Raw genomic sequence first — 21034 nt, forward strand, 5'->3', positions numbered from 1 at the left:
GGCATATATAGCATGGGGGAGATCCACCCTCTGTGTCCACCCCATCCCCCTTTCTTTGACATATATGCTCTTTTTTTAAACTGCGGTGGTGAAATCACCTCCTACAGTGCTGCAATCATTGATTTATGTGTTGCTGTCAGAATAAACAAATCAGTGCTGCAGCTGTTGGGCGTACCTACAAAGCAAACAATGGTTGATAGGATATTGATCTCTCTGAATATGGATTTTATGCAGAAATTGATAAATTACATGTATTTGAAATGTTATGAGGTTTGGGGTTGGGAAACCACTTTAAGATCATGAGATTATGTGTAAAAGTGTGTAGAGGAAATTACTTACCTAGGAATAAGACAGTTTTTTCATGTCCTAGCTTACCGCAAATGTGCAGACTGATACAATGTCTGCAAGTAAGCAATATTTAACAATAGTTTTCAATAGGTTATAGATTCTGGTGAGATGAGCACAGAGGGGGAGGTAATTTGAAAGATAGATGCACCCACCCCTGGGAGGTGAATTATATCCTATTAAGAGATACCATAATTAAGTGCCACCTCTAATTGTCATGTGATATCCTATACTGTGCATCTTTGTATCCTGTAATCTGGTTTTGTATAAGATGATTGTATGCAGAAATAAACTTTCAACATCATACCCACTTCCATTGTACGTCTGTGTGGTGTTACCCACGTGGTTTCTGAGCAAATTGAACAGCGGGAATAGGTTACCAGAGAATACAGATAAAGTAAAAGGTTATAGTGTTTTACAGGTAATTATAGGAAACTTAGCCTATTAATGGTTAACAATAAAACACAGTAACAATAAAACATTACAATATAATAGTATACAGTGCAGTAAAACAGTGGTATCTGCAAAAAAAAAAGAAAAAAACTATGGTTAACAGAGAAAAACACAACAACGATAAAACATTACATTATTATAGCATACAGTACAGTAGAATGGTGGTATCTGCAAAGCAAACTATGATTAACTATGAAAAACAGTAACAATAAAACATTATAGTATAGCAGTATATTATAAAGTACAGTAAAAGAGTAAGAACAGAAAATTATTTCAATAAAACGATAACTATTTTGGCTTTTTTATTTATTTATTTTTACATTTTTTAATTTTTTTTTTTTTTTTTGTAACTGTAAAACAACTTTGAACATTCCAGGCTAGGGTCTCTCAAAATGCGATAGCCATCTAACGTCTTTCGAGACCCTGTGTGAAAGTGTGCCCTAGACTGTGGAAAGAAAGAAAAAGCGCCACTCTAAGTGCAGTAGACTCTATGGTTTATTACACATCCACCAAAACTGGGTACTCACAAATATAAACGATTAAAAACATCATGGGAATCCTCAAAGGATCGGTTGTTCCACTGCCTGAGCGAGGGGGGATACTGATGTACTCCAAGGAAATCCGTGTCCGACTGTGCAAGCCAGCAATGTCCGGACCCAGGGGACACCTGTAATACCTCCGGCGGCGAACTTCCGGGTTGGGCGTGGAGCGTAGGGCGTGATGACGTAGGCGATGCGTTGTCGGAGCAAGCGCTCCTTCCTCAGGCCTCTAGACCTGCCATCTTGGAGAGGGGCATTATATAGGAGAGGAACGTTCGGCTGCCGCAGGGTCCTAAGAGGAGTCCAATTACCTAACTGTGGACTCCTGAACGGCTGTGGAACGTACTGGCTGATTTTAAATGATGTTGGATATATACACAAATTGAGTGTGGTCATATAGTGTGAATAAATATGAGTGACATACATGCTAATTAAAACCCTAATGGCAGAAAGAAATGTACCTTAAACCAATCAAAAGAAAATGTGAAAATAATGAGAATAAATGAAAATGATAAATGGTGAAAAAGAAAAATGAATACTAATAAATAAAAATAAAAATAAAACTAATAATAATGATAAATAAAAAATGAAAATGAAAAATAAAAATAATAATAAAAATAAAAATAAAAAATAATAAATAAAGATAAAAATAAAAAAAACTATAATAAAAATAAAAGTAAAAAATAATAATAAAAATAAAAATGATAATAAAAAAAAATAAAAATAAAAATAAAAATAAATATAAAAAAAAAATCCCGATGCAGAGACCAGGTTGGCCAGGACAGGAGGGACAAAATAAGCGGGTGTCATGCCTATTTCCGTGTTTTATACAGACACGACATCTTCTTTGGGGTTCTCTTTGGGTAGGGGTACTAGGGAGGGCATCTGGAAAATGCCTCTCATGCAGCCAACTCACTGCATCTGGATTGTGAATTTGGACCACAGCACCTTTTGGATACAGAAGGGCAGTGATGATCTCTTCCTGGAACTTTAGGAAGGATCCACTTCTTCCTGATGCTTTTGTATAGCACATAAGCATTCAGCAGAGCCAATTGGAATAAGTACACAGACACTTTTTTGTACCAGCGTCTGTCCTGACGGGCAATTAATTACGGTGCCATCATCTTGTCGTTGAAGTCCACCCCTGCCATGTTAAGGTTGTATTCGTGGACACAGAGGGGCTTCCCAACAACACCAGTCACCGTTGCAATTTGGTCTGTCATATCTGCGTGAATGAAGGACAGAAAGAAAACATTCCGTATGTCCCTCCACTTCATTGCAAGCAACACTTCAAGCAGGCTTTCTCCCCCCCGATTAGGTCGCACAGGGCCACATGCGCCAATTCCAAAAATCAAAAAGGTGATTAAAAAGTGGCACGCTTGTGTAATAATTATCCATGTATAAATAGTACCCCTTTCCGAATAAGGGTGACACCAAGTCCCAAACAATCTTGCCGCTGCTCCCCATGTAGTCTGGGCAGTCGGAGGGCTCCACATTGCTATCTATTACATCATAAATCCGGAAACTACATGTATAGCCTGTTGCCCTTGAACCCATATCTGGCATGCTTGCTGGGGAGAAACTGTTTGAAATCATGGAGGCCAGAAAATTTAATCAGGGACTCATCAATGTAGACAGCTTGTTGGGGCATATAAAAGGTTCATTGTCACTGAAGTGCATGAACCCAAGATTTGCTCATATCTAGTCCGGCCATGGCAGCAGAGAACCTTCATCTCCTCTTCTCAAGGGAGAATAAATTCAGTTCCTCTAATCTCTCCCCATAGCTGAGCTCCTCCATGCCTCTTATCAGTTTGGTTGCCCTTCTCTGCACTTTCTCCAGTTCCCAAATATCGTTCCCCAATTTTGTGAACTGGTGCCCAGAACTGAATATCCCAGATGAGGTCTTTCTAATGATTTGTACAGGGGCAAAATTATATCTTTCTCTCTGAAATCTATACCTCTCTTAATACAAGAAAGGATTTTGCTCACTTTAGGAACTACAGCTTGGCATTGCATTCTAATATTAAGCTTATGATCTGCCAGAGCACCCAGATCCTTCTCCACCATTGAAACCCCCAGTTGTACCCCCCCTATTATGTATAATGCACACATATTCTTAGCCCCCAAGTGCATAACTTTACTTTTATCAAGATTAAACCTCATTTTCCACATAGTTTTCCAAATAAACAATGCATTGAGGTCGGCTTGTAAGTTGGAGACATCCTGTAAAGATTTTTTTCACTTCATAGCTTGGTGTCATCTGCAAAGACTTAAATCAGGCATGTCCAACCTGCGGCTCGGGGGCCGCATGCGGCCAAGAACCGCAGGCAATGCGGCCCACTGCCCCCTGACAATCTTTTTTTTTTTTTGCTGGGGAGGAAGGAAGTCGAGTCGGGGGCAGGGCCACAGAGGCTGCCTCAGAGGGGATCATCCACTAGTTGTGTTAAATTAGTGCTGGGGGGGGGAGGCGGCAGCACGGGAGGGCGCGGCGGCATTTTATTACTTATATACCTTAACTATAGTATATATTTTATATGCGGCCCGAGAAAATTTCTCTACACTCAATGTGGCCCAGAGAAGCCATAAGGTTGGACACCCATGACTTAAATGGTCATTTTAATCCCAGACCCTATACCCTTTAAAATATATAAAAAAGTAAGGGTCCCAACACTGAACCTTCGGGTACACTACTAATAACATTTAGAGTATGAATCTTGACCCACCTGAATTCAGACTTTTAGCCAGTTTGCTATCAATTTACAAACTGATTTTTCCAGGCCTGTAGACTTTACCTTACACATTAGCCGTGTGTGGGGAACTGTGTCAAACGCTTTTGCAAAATCTAAGTATACTATGTCCACAGCCACTCCTTTGTCTAAGGTTTTACTTACCTCTGTACAAAAATATATCAGATTTGTCTGACAACTTCTGTCTTTCATTAATCCATGCTGTCTGTTGCTTAAAATATTTTTTTTCCTGCAAGAACTCTTCTATGTGATCTTTTAATAAACTTTCCAGTACCTTACCAACTATAGCAGGTAATCTAACAGCATTATAAAAGCATTCTGAAAAAATGGGACTTTACTATATCTGCAAAAGACAATAGCAGCAGTATTTCAATCATATGGATCAAATATAACAGAAAGTTGTCAGCCATTAATTCTGGTAAAAAGGGCAGATATTAAAACGATAAGAATTCCACATCACAAACATATCTCCGCAGTGAATACCAGGGCCCCGGCTGGCTGATATACATTTGTGCGGTGGAGTTCTCCTTGCACTGCCATAGATCCAGACCGGCACAGCCGATAGGGATGATCAGGCTACAAGTAGTCTGCAGTCTCCATTTAATGGAAGGTTTCCACAATTACAGGTCTTTCCTCAAGGCCAATTAAAGCAATACTCGCTGTGCATAGCAATTACCGGTAAGCTGACACTAGGAGACATAATGGCAAATTAACTAAAAATACATCCTAAAGAAATGTCCACAAATATTAATAATATTTCCACAACATACCGAGTTCTGTATGTGGTTAAAAACACAGATTCTTGTCTACTCTAAGCTCTTGTATTTGATCCTTGCTTAGAACATACAGTACTCTGTACCAGGGGTCTGCAAACTTTCTAAGTAAAAGGCCAATTTACTGTCCTTCAGACTTTAGGGGGGCTAGACTGTGGCCAGTGGGATTTGAAAATGTTTTGGTGTCAGTGGGAGTAAACAATGCCCCATCTTTAGTGGGAGGAATAATGCCTCATCATTGGTGTCAGTGGCAAGAATTATGCCCCCATTGTTGGTGTCAGTAGGATGAATAGTGCCCCAAGGGCTGGATAAAGGCAACCAACGGGATATCAGGGCCACAGTTTGAAAGCTACTGCTCTATACAATAAAAAAAGCTGGTGTATCTTGACAACATTAGGACTGTGGCACCTTAGGCAGTAAAACAAAGCTTAAGTCCCACTACTCAGCCCCCAGCCCTCCTTTTTCATTCCTAGAGGCCACCTCATGCTGTACATTTTGCTTTTGTTTTTTTTTTCATACTTTAACTGCCTCCTATAGGGGTGACTCGTGTGTGCTCACTCCGGGGTCCCCATCTGTGTGTTCATAGGGACAAGCTGAACGGGGCTTGGTCCTGCCCCCGCTCTTTCTTTATTGGCTGTGAGGTGTGTGATTGACAGCAGCAGGAGCCAATGGCTCAGCTGTCTCTCAGCCAATCAGGAGGCAGAGACCCGTAAGGATAGCCACTCTCTTGCACATCGCTGGATCACGGTCGGGCTTGGGTAAGTATTAGGGGGGCTGTAGGGGGAGCTGCATACCGAAGGTATTTTATCTTCATGCATAGAAAACCTTCAGCCTTTAGAACCATTTTAACGTTATCAAAGTCGTCACTAGGCCGGTCATGCGATGCAAAGGGTCCTCTTTTTCTTATGATCTCTTTTTGGAGGTGGGCATTCCACAGTGATGCTAAATGGTGTGCTAACATGATGATAAGGCTCCTCTTTGAGTAATTATACTGTGAATGAAGGAGGGGATCTATTTTAATTAGGAGGTAAAAGAATTGTAGGATATCATTGCTGAATGATTTAGTCTGGTTGTCTTTGCTTTAAACAAATGAAATCAGAACACCTGATCTACATACTTTTTCCAGTCAAGAAAAATTTATACAAAGTAAGACATATTAAAGAAAAAAAAAATTGTTATTAAATTATGAGCTTGGGTTAAAAATCTATTATGAGGGAACTGTTGGTGCATACATACATGAAAAAATAATAAAGGAATAAAAACCAGACAGAGCTCAAACTCAATATGAAAATATGTGCAATGTATCCCTAGATAAATCTATATTATTTGAGGGGACCTGGCAAAGTAGTCAGACACAAGTAACCATAAAGAAAATCATTTTATTAAACACTAATATTCTAGAAAATACAAAACCCTCTATCCAGCTAATAAAATCAAATCATGATTGGCCATTTATTAAAAACACAACTATGGCAGCTGCAGGAAAATTGTATATGCATCATCCCTCTTAAAAAAGAGGGGGAACAAAAAAAAATGTGATGTCAAGTGTTCATGGGTGTGTACCCCAGTGGGGGGGCACAGTCTACATAAACCAGATCTACATAAACCGCATCAAAAACATAAAAACTTCTTCATATTCTATATAACTTGTTGTTCTTCAGGATTCCTGAAATGATCCCCTAGTAGAATATATTCCAGAACTGGTATACAGTTGAATATTATTCAAAGTCCATTAAAGTATCCTCTCATGGATTGTAAGGGGAACCAGTCCACATATAGGGGATATTAATGGGCCACTCTATATGGCCAGTGGCATTTAAATTCCTTTGGGCTGTAGCATAAGACCAACACACATATATATGATGTGAAGTGCCACTACATGTGGCTAATGACATTTAAAGTCCATGAGGGTGTCCTTCAATAAAATGTGTTATGAGACCAACCCCCATATAAGCAGCATGGAGTCAGAGTGAATAATGGCATATACTGTATATCAAACATTAGGCATAATTGGAAAACTCCCAGGGAGAGATGCCCCTGTCATCACATATAGCACTAATATAGCTTATAGCATGCCATCGTCTGCCCTTCCATTGGTGGCAACCAGGTAGACACAGGAGAACTCCTCCAACTGTGTTGTATATAATTCTTTATTGCTCAATGTGGGAGCCATCAGTTTAGATTAAAGAAGAGTTTCCAACCATATAACACTCAAGTAGAGAAAATGTATTTAGCCATCCCTGTGGATCTTGAGAGGCCCAAGCTGTAAAAATAGAGGTGTTTCAGTCCATATCCAGAGCTGTCATGGAGGAGATAGGGGAGGAGGTATCCCAGAAGCTGGCAGCAAGGGAGCAAGACTGATAAAAGGAAAGAAAGGCGCCTCTAAGTGCAGTATTAAAAGGATTTATGTGTGCCATTTGCCTCTCCGCTTCATTGTTCCTCCATGTCACCAGGGAATCCAGACAGCTGCAGGATGGCTCTTTCATCCTCCCTCATCCGCTAGACAGAGGACACAGCGAACCAAAAAGGGGACAGTTATTACATGCCTGTTATCTCGTCAGTGTTTTTAATCCCTTGCACCAAAAAATAAATATTTTAATACTGCACTTAGAGGTGCCTTTCTTTCACTATATGATCCTATAGAGCTGCTTCTTCTCACACAAGTGCTGCCCTCAGTGCAACCTTTCCACCGCAACAAAGGACCGGACTGCCTTCCTCACCAGAGCGCCCTCATCTCTCAATTTCTTTACATAGGAGCAAGGCTGGAAGCATGACCGGTTTCCCTGGTCACGCTAGCTGCTTCAGAAGCAATTGTCACCCATCCATGTGAGGAATGTTTGTAATGTAAATCATGAATGAGTTTTAATTGGGCGATTTCTGTGGATTGTTTAACACTTAATAAAAATCAGTATAGTAAAAAACTAACTTTTCTCAACAAGCACAAGCAAAAACAGTGATTTATTTGTAAAGAGAATGGTGTAGTGAGTCCTGCGCTGTCTAAACAAGGGCGATTAAAAAGGGGTTAAAGGAGAACCCAGATGCTGCTAGTACCGGGGCTGATAACCAAACAGTGTCAAAGATATAAATAGGTGGGGGGTACTGCGCTTCTGGGAGGTGTTTAAATAAATAAATAAATTAAACCAGGTGTGTGTGCCTATCACAATAAATATAGAAGGAAACTAAATCATACAAAATAGATCCATATTCATAATAAACATATTAAATATTAGTGCAATACTTTAAAGAATACTTCATGTGTTCAAAATGCTCTAGTGACCAATAAAGTGCTCAAGTGCATCTATATACAAAGCAAAGTGTCCTCAGTGCTTCACAACTAAATATATAACAGTCTGGGTGTAAATAAAGTCCAAATAATTTAAAATAAGTATTCAAGTGAAAAAAATATATCCATAGGTGCAACTCAGGGGTCTGAAGAAGCCACGTGACGCGGAAGTGGCGTAACGCGTAGGGACGTTCGGACCGGAAGTGACGCACATCGCGGAAGTGAGGACCGCGATCCCACTCCGACGCTATCCTGTTTGCGCTTTGTTTATTCAGCTAATGTGAGTGGTTTTAATTATACTTAATAAAAATACCCGTTATCCATACATACTTGCACCATTTTGAGTTTCTGCTTTGAGATCCATTTGGGACCGTGGGGATTCTGGAGAGGGAGAGTGAGCCACGTCACCCGCAGCAGCCCAGATATCTGACCCCAGTGGATCATGGTATAAAATTGGAGAGGAGCCCCCATGATTTCTGATAAGGCTTTTACCCCTAGTATTGAAGGTGAGCGGTTAGAGCACCTAGAGGGGATAAGGAGAAGCACCCCACTATTGTCAACACGGTGTTTGGTGAAGGAGTTGCACCTATGGATATATTTTTTTCACTTGAATACTTATTTTAAATTATTTGGACTTTATTTACACCCAGACTGTTATATATTTAGTTGTGAAGCACTGAGGACACTTTGCTTTGTATATAGATGCACTTGAGCACTTTATTGGTCACTAGAGCATTTTGAACACATGAAGTATTCTTTAAAGTATTGCACTAATATTTAATATGTTTATTATGAATATGGATCTATTTTGTATGATTTAGTTTCCTTCTATATTTATTGTGATAGGCACACACACCTGGTTTAATTTATTTATTTATTTAAACACCTCCCAGAAGCGCAGTACCCCCCACCTATTTATAGTGATTTATTTGTAATGAGCATATTCTGTCCCATCTCCAACAACGAAGAACCTTTAATAGTAAGTGGTAAATTTGACTAGCATTTTTTTTACCTTACAGGAAATGTCTAACATGGCCCTGGTAGGAAATGCTCCAAGGATGGTTGCTGCTCCTGGTTCCATGTGGAATGGCCCCTTCTCAGCTCAACAACCAAAAGCAAGATTTCATCTGATATTCCTGAAAGGACAACCAAAGGCTCTTGGGGTGAGCGTATAGGTGGAAAACTATATTTTTAGGGGTATGTGGCATAGGTAAAAGTAAATATTTAATACATTTTAATAAGAGTTAAATGGTTAGTATGTGATAGGGTGGTGAGGGCTGATTTCATAAATAAATACACAATGTGGAAATGAAAGTCTGTTTTTGAAAAATGATTACCTGTGCCTAGAGATAGGCTTTAAGGGTAAAGTTCTACTTTGAAGAACATCTTCGCCCAAAACTCTTTGTGTAGTGAGACAAGTAAGTAATTGGTAAGTTGACTTCACCACAAAGAAACTCTGTCAAATGATTTGGACCAGTGCAAAAAGCAAGGTCCATAAAGACATGGATGAGCGAGCTGGGTGAAGGAACTTAACTGGCCTGCACAGAGTCCTGACCTCAAACCGATAGAACACCTTTGGGATGAATTAGAGTGGAGGCTGCGAGCCAGGCCCTCTTTCCAACATCAGCGCCTGACCTCACAAATGTGCTTCTGGAAGAATAGTCAAACATTCTAATAGACACACTCCTAAACCTTGTGGACAGCTTTCCCAGAACAGTTGAATCTGCTATATCTGCAAAGGGTGGGCCAACTCAATAATGAACCCTTTGGACTAAGACCGGGATGCCATAAAAGTTCATGTGCGTGTAAAGGCAGGCATGCCAATACTTTTGCTAATGAAGTGTAGGCTTTTATGGAGTTGGGTTTAGGAGCTTTGGCAAAAAAACACCAAAACCTCTTAATCTCAAGTTTAGGAGCTGTAGTGTACATGAAGCCTTAGTCTATGTTCTGCTCTTCCCATGTAATCCTTGATTTTGCTAATCATAAATGGACTTGAATAAATGCAATTCTTGCCCTACTAGAGCAATGTCTACAAAGGGGACAGAGCCCAAAACTCTAATACTCGTTTTATGTAGACTAAGGAAGGGTTATAATAACCTTTGAGAAGGAGCCAGAGCTTCACCTGCTGACTGGAGATATAAATGTAAAATTTTAATTATCGAGTCTTCCACATGCTCTTCAAGGTTACTGGTGTCAGGGTTCCCAGACAGGCGGCCATTGCCCTCTTGAATTCCAGAGTGCCTAAGGTGCCTAAACACACACACACACAACAACTAATATACTTTATTTTCTTGGGTACCAAAATGACAATTGCTGCAGCCTGGAAACAGTGATCGGTGCCTATGAGGAAATTTAGAAATAAAATTACGTGGATCATGACGCAGGAGAAGATGGTAGGCACCCTGACAGACACGGTATCTAAGTTTGAAAAGATTTGGGAACCATGGGCCAATTACTTGGGAATGTCCTTTACTCCGGGCTTAGTTTAAAGTCATGTGGTTTGGGTGCGCCTCCCCAGAGCGCGGCTGCTCCCCCTTGTCCCTTCCCTCCCCTCCCCTTTCCTTTCTCTCTAATCTCAGGGTCTGTCAACCCTGGGAGGGTTAACATTGGGATATCCGTTGACGTTTTCCCCCCTCCTTCTTGCTCGGTTCTAGGAGAAGGGGTCATGAAACGGACGACTCTGTTATACCAATTGCCTCTTTTTTTATAGGGGAGAATGGACAACCTCAATAAGGGTTATACTAGATTTAGGCTATGCAGGATTCCTTCAATTTGTCCGTATATATCCAGTACCATCATTTTCAGAGACTTTTGTTGCCATTTATTATGTACCTAGAGCCGCTTAAGCATCGCAAGTAACTTAAAGCGGAGTTCCGGGCACAAAACCGACCTAATTGATTTTGTGTCCATCCGTTTGCTCTTCTTCACCTGAAAAGGAATTGGATAGTTAGGAAATTTTTTTTTTTAACTTACCTTGTAATTGTAGAAAGAAATACTCACCTATTTTCCACTTCCTCCCTCTGTGGCCGCGGACCGCGCCGTCACTTCCGGTTTGCAATGATTCCTGGGAGCTGAACGTCATCGCTCCCAGGAATCAATGCAACGGCACCGGCCCTGCTTGTCACTTCCCGTGCCGCACCGGAAGTGACAAGAGGGGTCGGTGAAGGCGCATTCTGGAAGAAGAAGACGCGGAAGAGGGCGCAGAAGAGGATCGTGCTGGCTTCAGCTGCCCACAACAGAGATGGCAATGCTGGAGAAGAATTTTAAAAGTGAGTATTTCTTCTTGCAGGTAAGTGCGAACCGGGACAGATCAGAGGCTATCCATTGTGGAATGTACTAGCCCTGACTGTCCCGGGGGTATGTTCATTGAAAAAACGTTTCTGTGCCCGGAACTCCGCTTTAAGACCCCTTCTCATGTGTAACCCAATTTGCATTTGTTATGCTTGTTATATCCTTTATGCTCTTGTTTTCTTGTAATCTCAAAATAAAAACTTTTGAAAGTAAAATTTTATTCATCAATTTTTACTCACCTGAATCTCGGGGTGTTTTTCTACCTAAATTCCTTTGAGTTTCAGAGCATTTTATTTTCATTTCTACGATGTCTCTGTTCTGCACATTATACCTTTTAGTGTTTATAGTCTCCCCTAACATATTATTCATCTTTTTTTTTGGACTGGATGAAACTTAAGTTGGTAGCAGATTTGGGTACACATATTTTTATCTCCTTGGCTTTTATTGTGAATAAATGGAAAAAAACTTTATATAATGCATTTTCCTAAAAATTTTAACAATGGAACTTTTTTTTTTTTTTTTAAAAAGTGTGCTTCCCCATCAATTTTCTGCCAAAGATAATCAGCAAAATCTTCTGATAAAAATAATATCACATTAGTGAGACGTTTATGTAAAGTAAGGGAAATAATAAAGCTCAAGGTGAACATGTGCGTTTTACTTTGGGAGAGCTTTATTGCCCTTTCATTGCTACACAAGAATAAAAAATGGTTTGCATAAACTGTTGACCTACTGTTAAGAGATGATTAATCTGGATTGATGAGTGTGCAAATTAGCACAAGGCTGATTTTATCACAGGTTTGTGATCACTAAAAATTTGAATGACGTTGCATTCACTTACATAAGCATTTTATGCCTGCCCAGGCTGTCTGAGTCCAGGGCTAATCATTTGCAGGTAATTTCTTCATGAGCAATTACATGCGAGCAGCCATAAATAACTTCGGGAGCTTTCAACCTCCCATTGTTTTTAATGGGCTTCCATCCCCAGCATGTCGCAGAGAACCCCCAACGTGTCTCTCACATCTAAAGCTGGATACACACTATACAACTTTCTTTAGATTTTTTTCCTTTAGATTTACCAAAACCATATAATATGAGGTCAAACCTAAACACTTTCAATTTGTATGCAATCAGGCAGGCCCTTGTATTACATAGTTGAAGGTAAATCTAAAGGAAATCTACCAACAAAAGTTGTATAGTGTGTATCCAGCTTTACAGTGATCTTCTACAGGTGCTCTTATATGTAGCAAGGTCAGAAGCCCAAGAGCAGATTGTTTTAGTACCTGGGCCTAATGCCCCGTACACACATGCAGATTATCTGAAGACTTTTGTCTGTAGACTTACCAAAACCATATAATATGAGGTCAAACCTAAACACTTTCAATTTGTATGCAATCCGGCAGGCCCTTGCACTACATAGAAAAGGTAAATCTGAAGACAAAAGTCTTCAGATAATCTGCACGTGTATACGGGGCATTAGTGCTGGACCTGGCTGTCACTGACAGCTGGCAGTTCCAGCACCAAAAGCTGTCAATACCCGCTTACTCTAGGTGCCTTTTTAAAATGGTGCTGGGACAAACAGTCGCTGTCCCTGTACTGTTTTTAAATATATATATTTTTTTCGTTTTCTAAACCCTTAATGTGGGTAAAGAATAAAATACAAATACAGGTGCATCTCATAAAATTGGAATATCATCAAAAAGGTCATTTATTTCAGTAATTTAATTCAAAAAGTGAAACTCATATATTTTATATACATTTAGGTCCATAAATATTGGGACATCGACACAATTCTAATCTTTTTGGCTCTATACACCACCACAATGAAATGAAACAAACAAGAGGTGCTTTAAAGCGGAGTTCCAGCCATTTACTCACCTGTCCAACGGTCCAGCGATGCGGCCGCCGGAAGCCTCGATCCTCTCCCTCGGCGCCGGCATCACTGCTGTGGGCACCCGGCTGTTACAGTTTGCGGCTTCACAGCCGGGTACCCACTGCGCATGCGCGAGTCGCGCTGCGCGCCGTGATTGGCCGGCAATCTTCTGGGACCTCTGACGTGTCCCAGAAGATTGCAGGGAGGGAGGGGGAGAGGAGAACTTCCGCTCAGGGCGCCGCGGCGCTCCGAGCGGAAGTGGGAGCGGGTACCTGTCAAAACTAGGTACCCGCTCCCCCCCCAAAAAATGACATGCCAAATGTGGCATGTCGGGGGGTCAGGACTCCCTAAAGCGGAAGTTCCACTTTTGGGTGGAACTCCGCTTTAACTGCAGACTTTCAGCTTTAATTTGAGGGTATTTACATCCAAATCAGGTGAATGGTGTAGGAATTACAACAGTTTGTATATGTGCCTCCCACTTTTTAAGGGACCAGAAGTAATGGGACAGATTAACAATCATAAATCAAACTTTCACTTTTTAATACTTGGTTGCAAATCCTTTTCAGTCAATTAAAGCCTGAAGTCTGGAATGCATAGACATCACCAGACGTTGGGTTTCATCCCTGGTGATGCTCTGCCAGGCCTCTACTGCAACTGTCTTCAGTTCCTGCTTCTTCTTGGGGTATTTCCCCTTCAGTTTTGTCTTCAGCAAGTGAAATGCATGCTCAATCGGATTCAGGTCAGGTGATTGACTTGGCCATTGCATAAAATTCCACTTCTTTCCCTTAAAAAACTCTTTGGTTGCTTTCGCAATATGAGCAGATAATATTTTCCGAAACACTTCAGACTTCATCCTGCTGCTTTTGTCAACAGTCACATCATCAATAAATACAAGAGAACCAGTTCCATTGGCAGCCATACATGCCCATGCCATGACACTACCACCACCATGCTTCACTGATGAGGTGGTATGCTTTGGATCATGAGCATTTCCTTTCCTTCTCCATACTCTTCTCTTCCCATCACTCTGGTACAAGTTGATCTTGGTCTCATCTGTCCATAGGATGTTGTTCCAGAACTGTGAAGGCTTTTTTAGATGTTGTTTGGCAAACTCTAATCTGGCCTTCCTGTTTTTGAGGCTCACCAATGGTTTACATCTTGTGGTGAACCCTCTGTATTCACTCTGGTGAAGTCTTCTCTTGATTGTTGACTTTGACACACATACACCTACCTCCTGGAGAGTGTTCTTGATCTGGCCAACTGTTGTGAAGGGTGTTTTCTTCACCAGGGAAAGAATTCTTCGGTCATCCACCACAGTTGTTTTCCATGGTCTTTAGGGTCTTTTGGTGTTGCTGAGCTCACCGGTGCGTTCTTTCTTTTTAAGGATGTTCCAAACAGTTGATTTGGCCACACCTAATGTTTTGGCTATCTCTCTGATGGGTTTGTTTTGTTTTTTCAGCCTAATGATGGTGTCAGCAACAGGTGTGACCAGAAATGTGTGGACTGACACAGAGAACATTAGACATAATTAAGGTGTAAAGAATATAATTTATTTAAAAATAAGTGAATAACACAAATGTAAACGCACCTCCAGAAAACTATAACTGTGTAAATCCAACCAGATACCCAAACAATAGTGACACACAGCAAACAACTGCTCAAACCAAATATATACAAAACAGGATAAATGAATAGTAATAGTAACAGAGCCGGGGTCATACACGGGAGATCAAGCAGAGGGAGCTGGGAGCAAGACAGAACAGAGAGAGGGTTGCAGGAGACGGAGTAAGCAAACAGGAAGGAAGGAATCAGGCTGCAGGGTCAGGGTCAGGGTCAGGATCAGAGTCCAGGATCAGGATACAGGGACACAGGCATGCAGGTCAGGCGCACATGGAGACAATACCAAGGCAGTGAGAAGAAGCATACACAGGGTTTAAATATACTTCCTGCAACCAGCATCAGGTGATGACTGATTGCATAAGATGTTCGCTTCTGACTACTGAGAGACACCCGCTGGTGGACACTGGAACTGCAGCTTATGGATCTGGGAGCTACAGTGCCACCAGCAGGTGAGCTCTTTCCTGACAGTACCCCCCCTCTAAGGAGCGGCCTCAGGACGCTCCAAAAAACCCTAGCTAAACCAGTCCATAAAAGACAGTCATTTGCTGCACAAATCCAGAGCAAAAGTTCCTTGTAGGCTGAAGAAGTGCCGGGTTCCAAGCAAGATGCCCCATTGCCAAGATCCAACAATAGGCAAAGTGTCCCACCGCCTGGGTCAGGTGACTGACTGGGTATCCCACCGCTGAGGTCAAGCAACTGGCTGGGTGTCCTGCTGGCCAGATCCTCTGACATGTACAGAATTTGATACTTCAAGTCCCTCAGAACAGCAGGTACCCCATTGCTGGGGTCCCACGAGTTGCCTGCAGACTTAGCCATGGGGTCATGTGACAATACCAGAACTCTGACACAGAAGTGTCTTGCCATAACCAAGTAGCTTGCCTGGTTTCCAGGACTTACTCTGCACTTCAAAAGCCACCTAGGTATCTCTGAGGCACTGGTTACCCAACCCAGGTCCCCTAGTGCACCCAAAGCTGGGGCAAGCGCATCCGGATCATGGAGAGGCACAGATAGTACCCCCCCATTCCCCAGGAGCTTACCATGACCAGGGCCATGAAGGCAAATGCAGCTACTAGTTACCATGGGCATGTCCGGACCACCAGGCTTTGGAGCCATAGGAACAACACTCTGCCAGAGGGACTCAACCGAGGCAACCGACAAACGAATCTCAGGCCAAGCAGGTAACCCATATAAAGCATGCGAGGACTCAGAGCTTTCAAACCCATTAGCAGGTGAACACTTTGTTTTTGCATGACAGTCCAACCGAGCAGCTGGTATTGAGTCAGTAGAACCCGGCTGGGTGGTTAGTAGAAGAGAAGTAAGATCAGGCTGGTCAATGGTAAAAGGATCATCAGACGCATGCTGGACATCAAGCATGGGATCATCAGGCTGGACATCTGTCACCGGATCAGAGGCAGAAGAAGGCAGGTTGTCAGACAGCAGATCCCTAGGGGTAGACGTGTCATCGAGCAGCAGACCATCAGAGGCAGGCAGGTTGTTAGGGACAGGATGTCCAGAGACAGGCTGGGCATTGGGCACCTGCCCCTTTGGCTGGGCAACAGGGACCGAAACTTCAAGCTGGGCAACAGGGACCGAAACTTCAAGCTGGGCAACAGGGACCGGAACTTCAAGCTGGGCAACAGGGACCGGAACTTCAAGCTGGGCAACAGGGACCGGAACTTCAAGCTGGGCAACAGGGACCGGAACTTCAAGCTGGGCAACAGGGACCGGAACTTCAAGCTGGGCAACAGGGACCGGAACTTCAAGCTGGGCAACAGGGACCGGAACTTCAAGCTGGGCAACAGGGACCGGAACTTCAAGCTGGGCAACAGGGACCGGAACTTCAAGCTGGGCAAAAGGGACCGGAACTTCAAGCTGGGCAAAAGGGACCGGAACTTCAAGCTGGGCAAAAGGGACCGGAACTTCAGGCTGGGCAAAAGGGACCGGAACTTCAGGCTGGGCAAAAGGGACCGGAACTTCAGGCTGGGCAAAAGGGACCGGAACTTCAGGCTGGGCAAAAGGGACCGGAACTTCAGGCTGGGCAAAAGGGACCAGAACTTCAGGCTGGACAAAAGGGACCAGAACTTCAGGCTGGACAAAAGGGACCAGAACTTCAAGCTGGGCAAAAGGTACCGGAACTTCAGGCTGGGCAAAAGGTACCGGAACTTCAGGCTGGGCAAAAGGTACCGGAACTTCAGGCTGGGCAAAAGGGACCGGAACTTCAGGCTGGGCAAAAGGGACCGGAACTTCAGGCTGGGCAAAAGGGACCAGAACTTCAGGCTGGACAAAAGGGACCAGAACTTCAGGCTGGAGCAGTTCGGCTGGCGTGGAAGTAGGCTGGAGCAGATCGGCTGGCGTGGAAGCAAGCTGGAGCAGATCAGCTGGCGTGGAAGCAAGCTGGAGCAGATCGGCTGGCGTGGAAGCAGGCTGGAGCAGATCGGCTGGCGTGGAAGCAGGCTGGAGCAGATCGGCTGGCGTGGATGCAGGCAGATCGGCTGGTGTGGATGCAGGCTGGAGCAGATCGTCTGGCGTGGATGCAGGCTGGAGCAGATCGACTGGCGTGGATGCAGGCTGGAGTAGATCGGCTGGCGTGGATGCAGGCAGATCCGCTGGCGTGGAAGCAGGCAGATCCGCTGGCGTGGATGCAGGATGGAGCAGATCCGCTGGCGTGGATGCAGGCAGATCGGCTAGTGTGGAAGCAAGCTGAAGCAGATCGGCTGGCGTGGAAGCAGGCTGGAGCAGATCGGCTGGCGTGGATGCAGGCAGATCGGCTGGCGTGGAAGCAGGCTGGAGCAGATCGGCTGGCGTGGAAGCAAGCTGGAGCAGATCGGCTGGCGTGGATGCAGGCAGATCGGCTGGTGTGGATGCAGGCTGGAGCAGATCGGCTGGCGTGGATGCAGGCTGATCCGCTGGCGTGGAAGCAGGCAGATCCGCTGGCGTGGATGCAGGATGGAGCAGATCCGCTGGCGTGGATGCAGGCAGATCGGCTAGTGTGGAAGCAAGCTGAAGCAGATCGGCTGGCGTGGAAGCAGGCTGGGGTAGATCCGCTGGCGTGGAAGCAGGCATGGATGCAGGCTGGGGTAGATCCGCTGGCGTGGAAGCAGGCATGGATGCAGCCTGGAGCAGATCCGCTGGTGTGGATGCACAATTGGATAGTGGCAAGATTTTGCAAGTTGGGAAAAACTTTCGTTTCTTTTTGGGTTTTGCCACTGAGGTTCTGCATGTGAACACAGGGCTGTGAGTAGGGGGAGCAGCTGGTAGCAAAGAAAAGCTGGGGGATTTTGAAAAAGAGGGAGCAGTAACTAAGGAGGATTTCTGAAGGATTGGTGCAGACAGTGGAGAAGAGGTAAGCTTCAAGGAGTTAAAGGCAGGGTAGGTGCAGCAAGTGGGAACAGGGTACTGACATATGGTTGGTAGAAGGGTAAACTGGGCTGCAACTGTGGTTGCTGTGGGTGATGGAGAGAGAGATGTTTGAGCAGGCAGGTGTCTAGCAGTAGGAAGGGGTTGTTGCAAACTGACTGAAGCTGAGTGCAATATATCTGACCATGCTTGTAGTAACGGTTGAACAAGATTCAGTTTACACTCTGCCTGTCTGACAAGAGACTGCACTGCATTAATACAATCTACTAGCACCTGTTGGGAACATGCTGAATAGTGCTCAAAGAAATAAGAGGAGTCATCCTCCAATAACCATACCAGTGATTCTACCTGAGCCATACTAAAGGGGGGAGAAAAGTCATCACTTTCTTTAGGAATACTGGACAAAGCCAACTCTGCACAAACTTGAATCAATGGCTGAACATCATCAAACAGCATCCTGCCCTGATCAACTAGGGAATGAGCAAGACAAATGCATTCTAACAGCTGGTCCCTGGCCCACTCCTTTAATATCTGGCAGCAGTATTCCTTTTCCTCTGTCACCAGCAAAGAAAAGTAAATTACCTCCTCAAGATGCATCTTGCCACAAACAACAGAGCTAAGATGGCTTCTCTGTGCAGCCACTTCTGGTCAGGACTGCCTTGGTATTCTGTCAGCAACAGGTGTGACCAGAAATGTGTGGACTGACACAGAGAACATTAGACATAATTAAGGTGTAAAGAATATAATTTATTTAAAAATAAGTGAATAACACAAATGTAAACGCACCTCCAGAAAACTATAACTGTGTAAATCCAACCAGATACCCAAACAATAGTGACACACAGCAAACAACTGCTCAAACCAAATATATACAAAACAGGATAAATGAATAGTAATAGTAACAGAGCCGGGGTCATACACGGGAGATCAAGCAGAGGGAGCTGGGAGCAAGACAGAACAGAGAGAGGGTTGCAGGAGACGGAGTAAGCAAACAGGAAGGAAGGAATCAGGCTGCAGGGTCAGGGTCAGGGTCAGGATCAGAGTCCAGGATCAGGATACAGGGACACAGGCATGCAGGTCAGGCGCACATGGAGACAATACCAAGGCAGTGAGAAGAAGCATACACAGGGTTTAAATATACTTCCTGCAACCAGCATCAGGTGATGACTGATTGCATAAGATGTTCGCTTCTGACTACTGAGAGACACCCACTGGTGGACACTGGAACTGCAGCTTATGGATCTGGGAGCTACAGTGCCACCAGCAGGTGAGCTCTTTCCTGACAGATGGCTTGCTTCACTGATAGTGACAGCTCTTTGGATCTCATATTGAGAGTTGACAGCAACAGATTCCAAATGCAAATAGCACACTTGAAATGAACTCTGGACCTTTTATCTGCTCCTTGTAAATGGTATAATGAGGGAATAACACACACCTGGCCATGGAGCAGCCAATTGTCCCATTACATTTGGTCCCTTAAAAAGTGGGAGGCACATATACAAACTGTTGTAATTCCTACACCTTTCACCTGATTTGAATGTAAATACCCTCAAATTAAATCTGAAAGTCTGCAGTTAAAGCACATCTTGTTTGTTTCATTTCAAATCCATTTTGGTGGTGTATAGAGCCAAAAGTATTAGAATTGTGTTAATGTCCCATTATTTATGGACCTGACTGTAGATGCGTTACACACAGAGTGATATATTTCAAACATTTCTTTCCTTTAATTTTGATAAATATGGCTTACAGCTAGTGAAAACCCAAAATTTAGTATTTAAGAAAATCAGAATATTACATAAGACCATAGAGGGGTGGCTGTGGATGTAGTATACTTGGATTTTGCAAAAGCGTTTGACACCGTTTCCCCACACACAGCTAATGTGTAGGGTAAAGTCTACAGGCTTGGAAAGATCAGTTTGTAAATGGATAGAAAATTGGCTAAAAGATAGAATTCAGAGAGTAGTGGTTAATGATTCTTACTCTGAATGGTCTAAGGTTATCAATGGTGTACCCCAAGGTTCAGTGTTGGGACCCTTACTTTTTTATATCTTTATAAATTATATAGGGTCTGGGATTAAAAGGACCATTTCAGTCTTTGCAGATGACACCAAGCTTTGTAGTGGAATAACTTCCTTACAGGATGTCTCCAACTTACAAGCTGACCTCAATGCACTGTTTCATTGGTCAACTATGTGGCAAATGAGGTTTAATGTTGATAAATGTAAAGTAATGCACTTGGGGGCTAAGAATATGCATGCATCATACATACTAGTAGAACTGTAGGAATCCGTAGCAGAGAAGGATCTGGGTGTTCTGGTAGATCCTAAGCTTAATAATAGCATGCAATGCCAAGCTGCGGTTTCCAAAGCAAGCAAAGTCTTTTCTTGTGTTAACAGAGGCTGGTCTCCAGAGAGAGATATATAATTTTGCCCCTGTACAAATCATTAGTAAGACCTCATCTGGAATATGCAGTTCAGTTTTGGGCACCAGTTCTTAAAAAGGATATCAGGAAACTGGAGAAAGTGCAGAGAAGGGCAACCAAACTGATAAGAGGCATGGAGAAGCTCAGCTATGAGGAAAGATTAGAGGAACTGAATTTATTCTCTTGAGAAAAGGTGATTAAGGGGGGATATAATCAACATGTATAAATAGATAAGGGGTCCATATAGTGAACTTGGTGTTGAGTTGTTCACTTTAAGGTCATCACAGAGGACAAGGGAGCACTCTTTACACCTAGAGGAAAAGAGATTTCATCT

At 43.2% G+C, this 21034-nt stretch overlaps 1 protein-coding gene across 1 annotated transcript in view; it reads left to right on the forward strand.

Moving 5' to 3' along the window:
- Positions 1-9171: 9171 nt before the first annotated feature.
- Positions 9172-21034, forward strand: part of LOC309562507 (membrane-spanning 4-domains subfamily A member 4D-like) — a gene marked incomplete at both ends in the record, with an annotated part of 53424 nt that continues 41561 nt past the window's right edge. The window contains one exon of the mRNA XM_082266746.1: positions 9172-9303. Within this exon, the coding sequence (XP_082122872.1) occupies positions 9172-9303 (132 nt within the window). The remainder of the gene's footprint in view (positions 9304-21034) is intronic.

Source organism: Pelophylax lessonae, assembly GCF_965119305.1.
Source record: "Pelophylax lessonae genome assembly, chromosome: 9".
NCBI classification, from domain to species: Eukaryota; Metazoa; Chordata; class Amphibia; order Anura; family Ranidae; genus Pelophylax; species Pelophylax lessonae.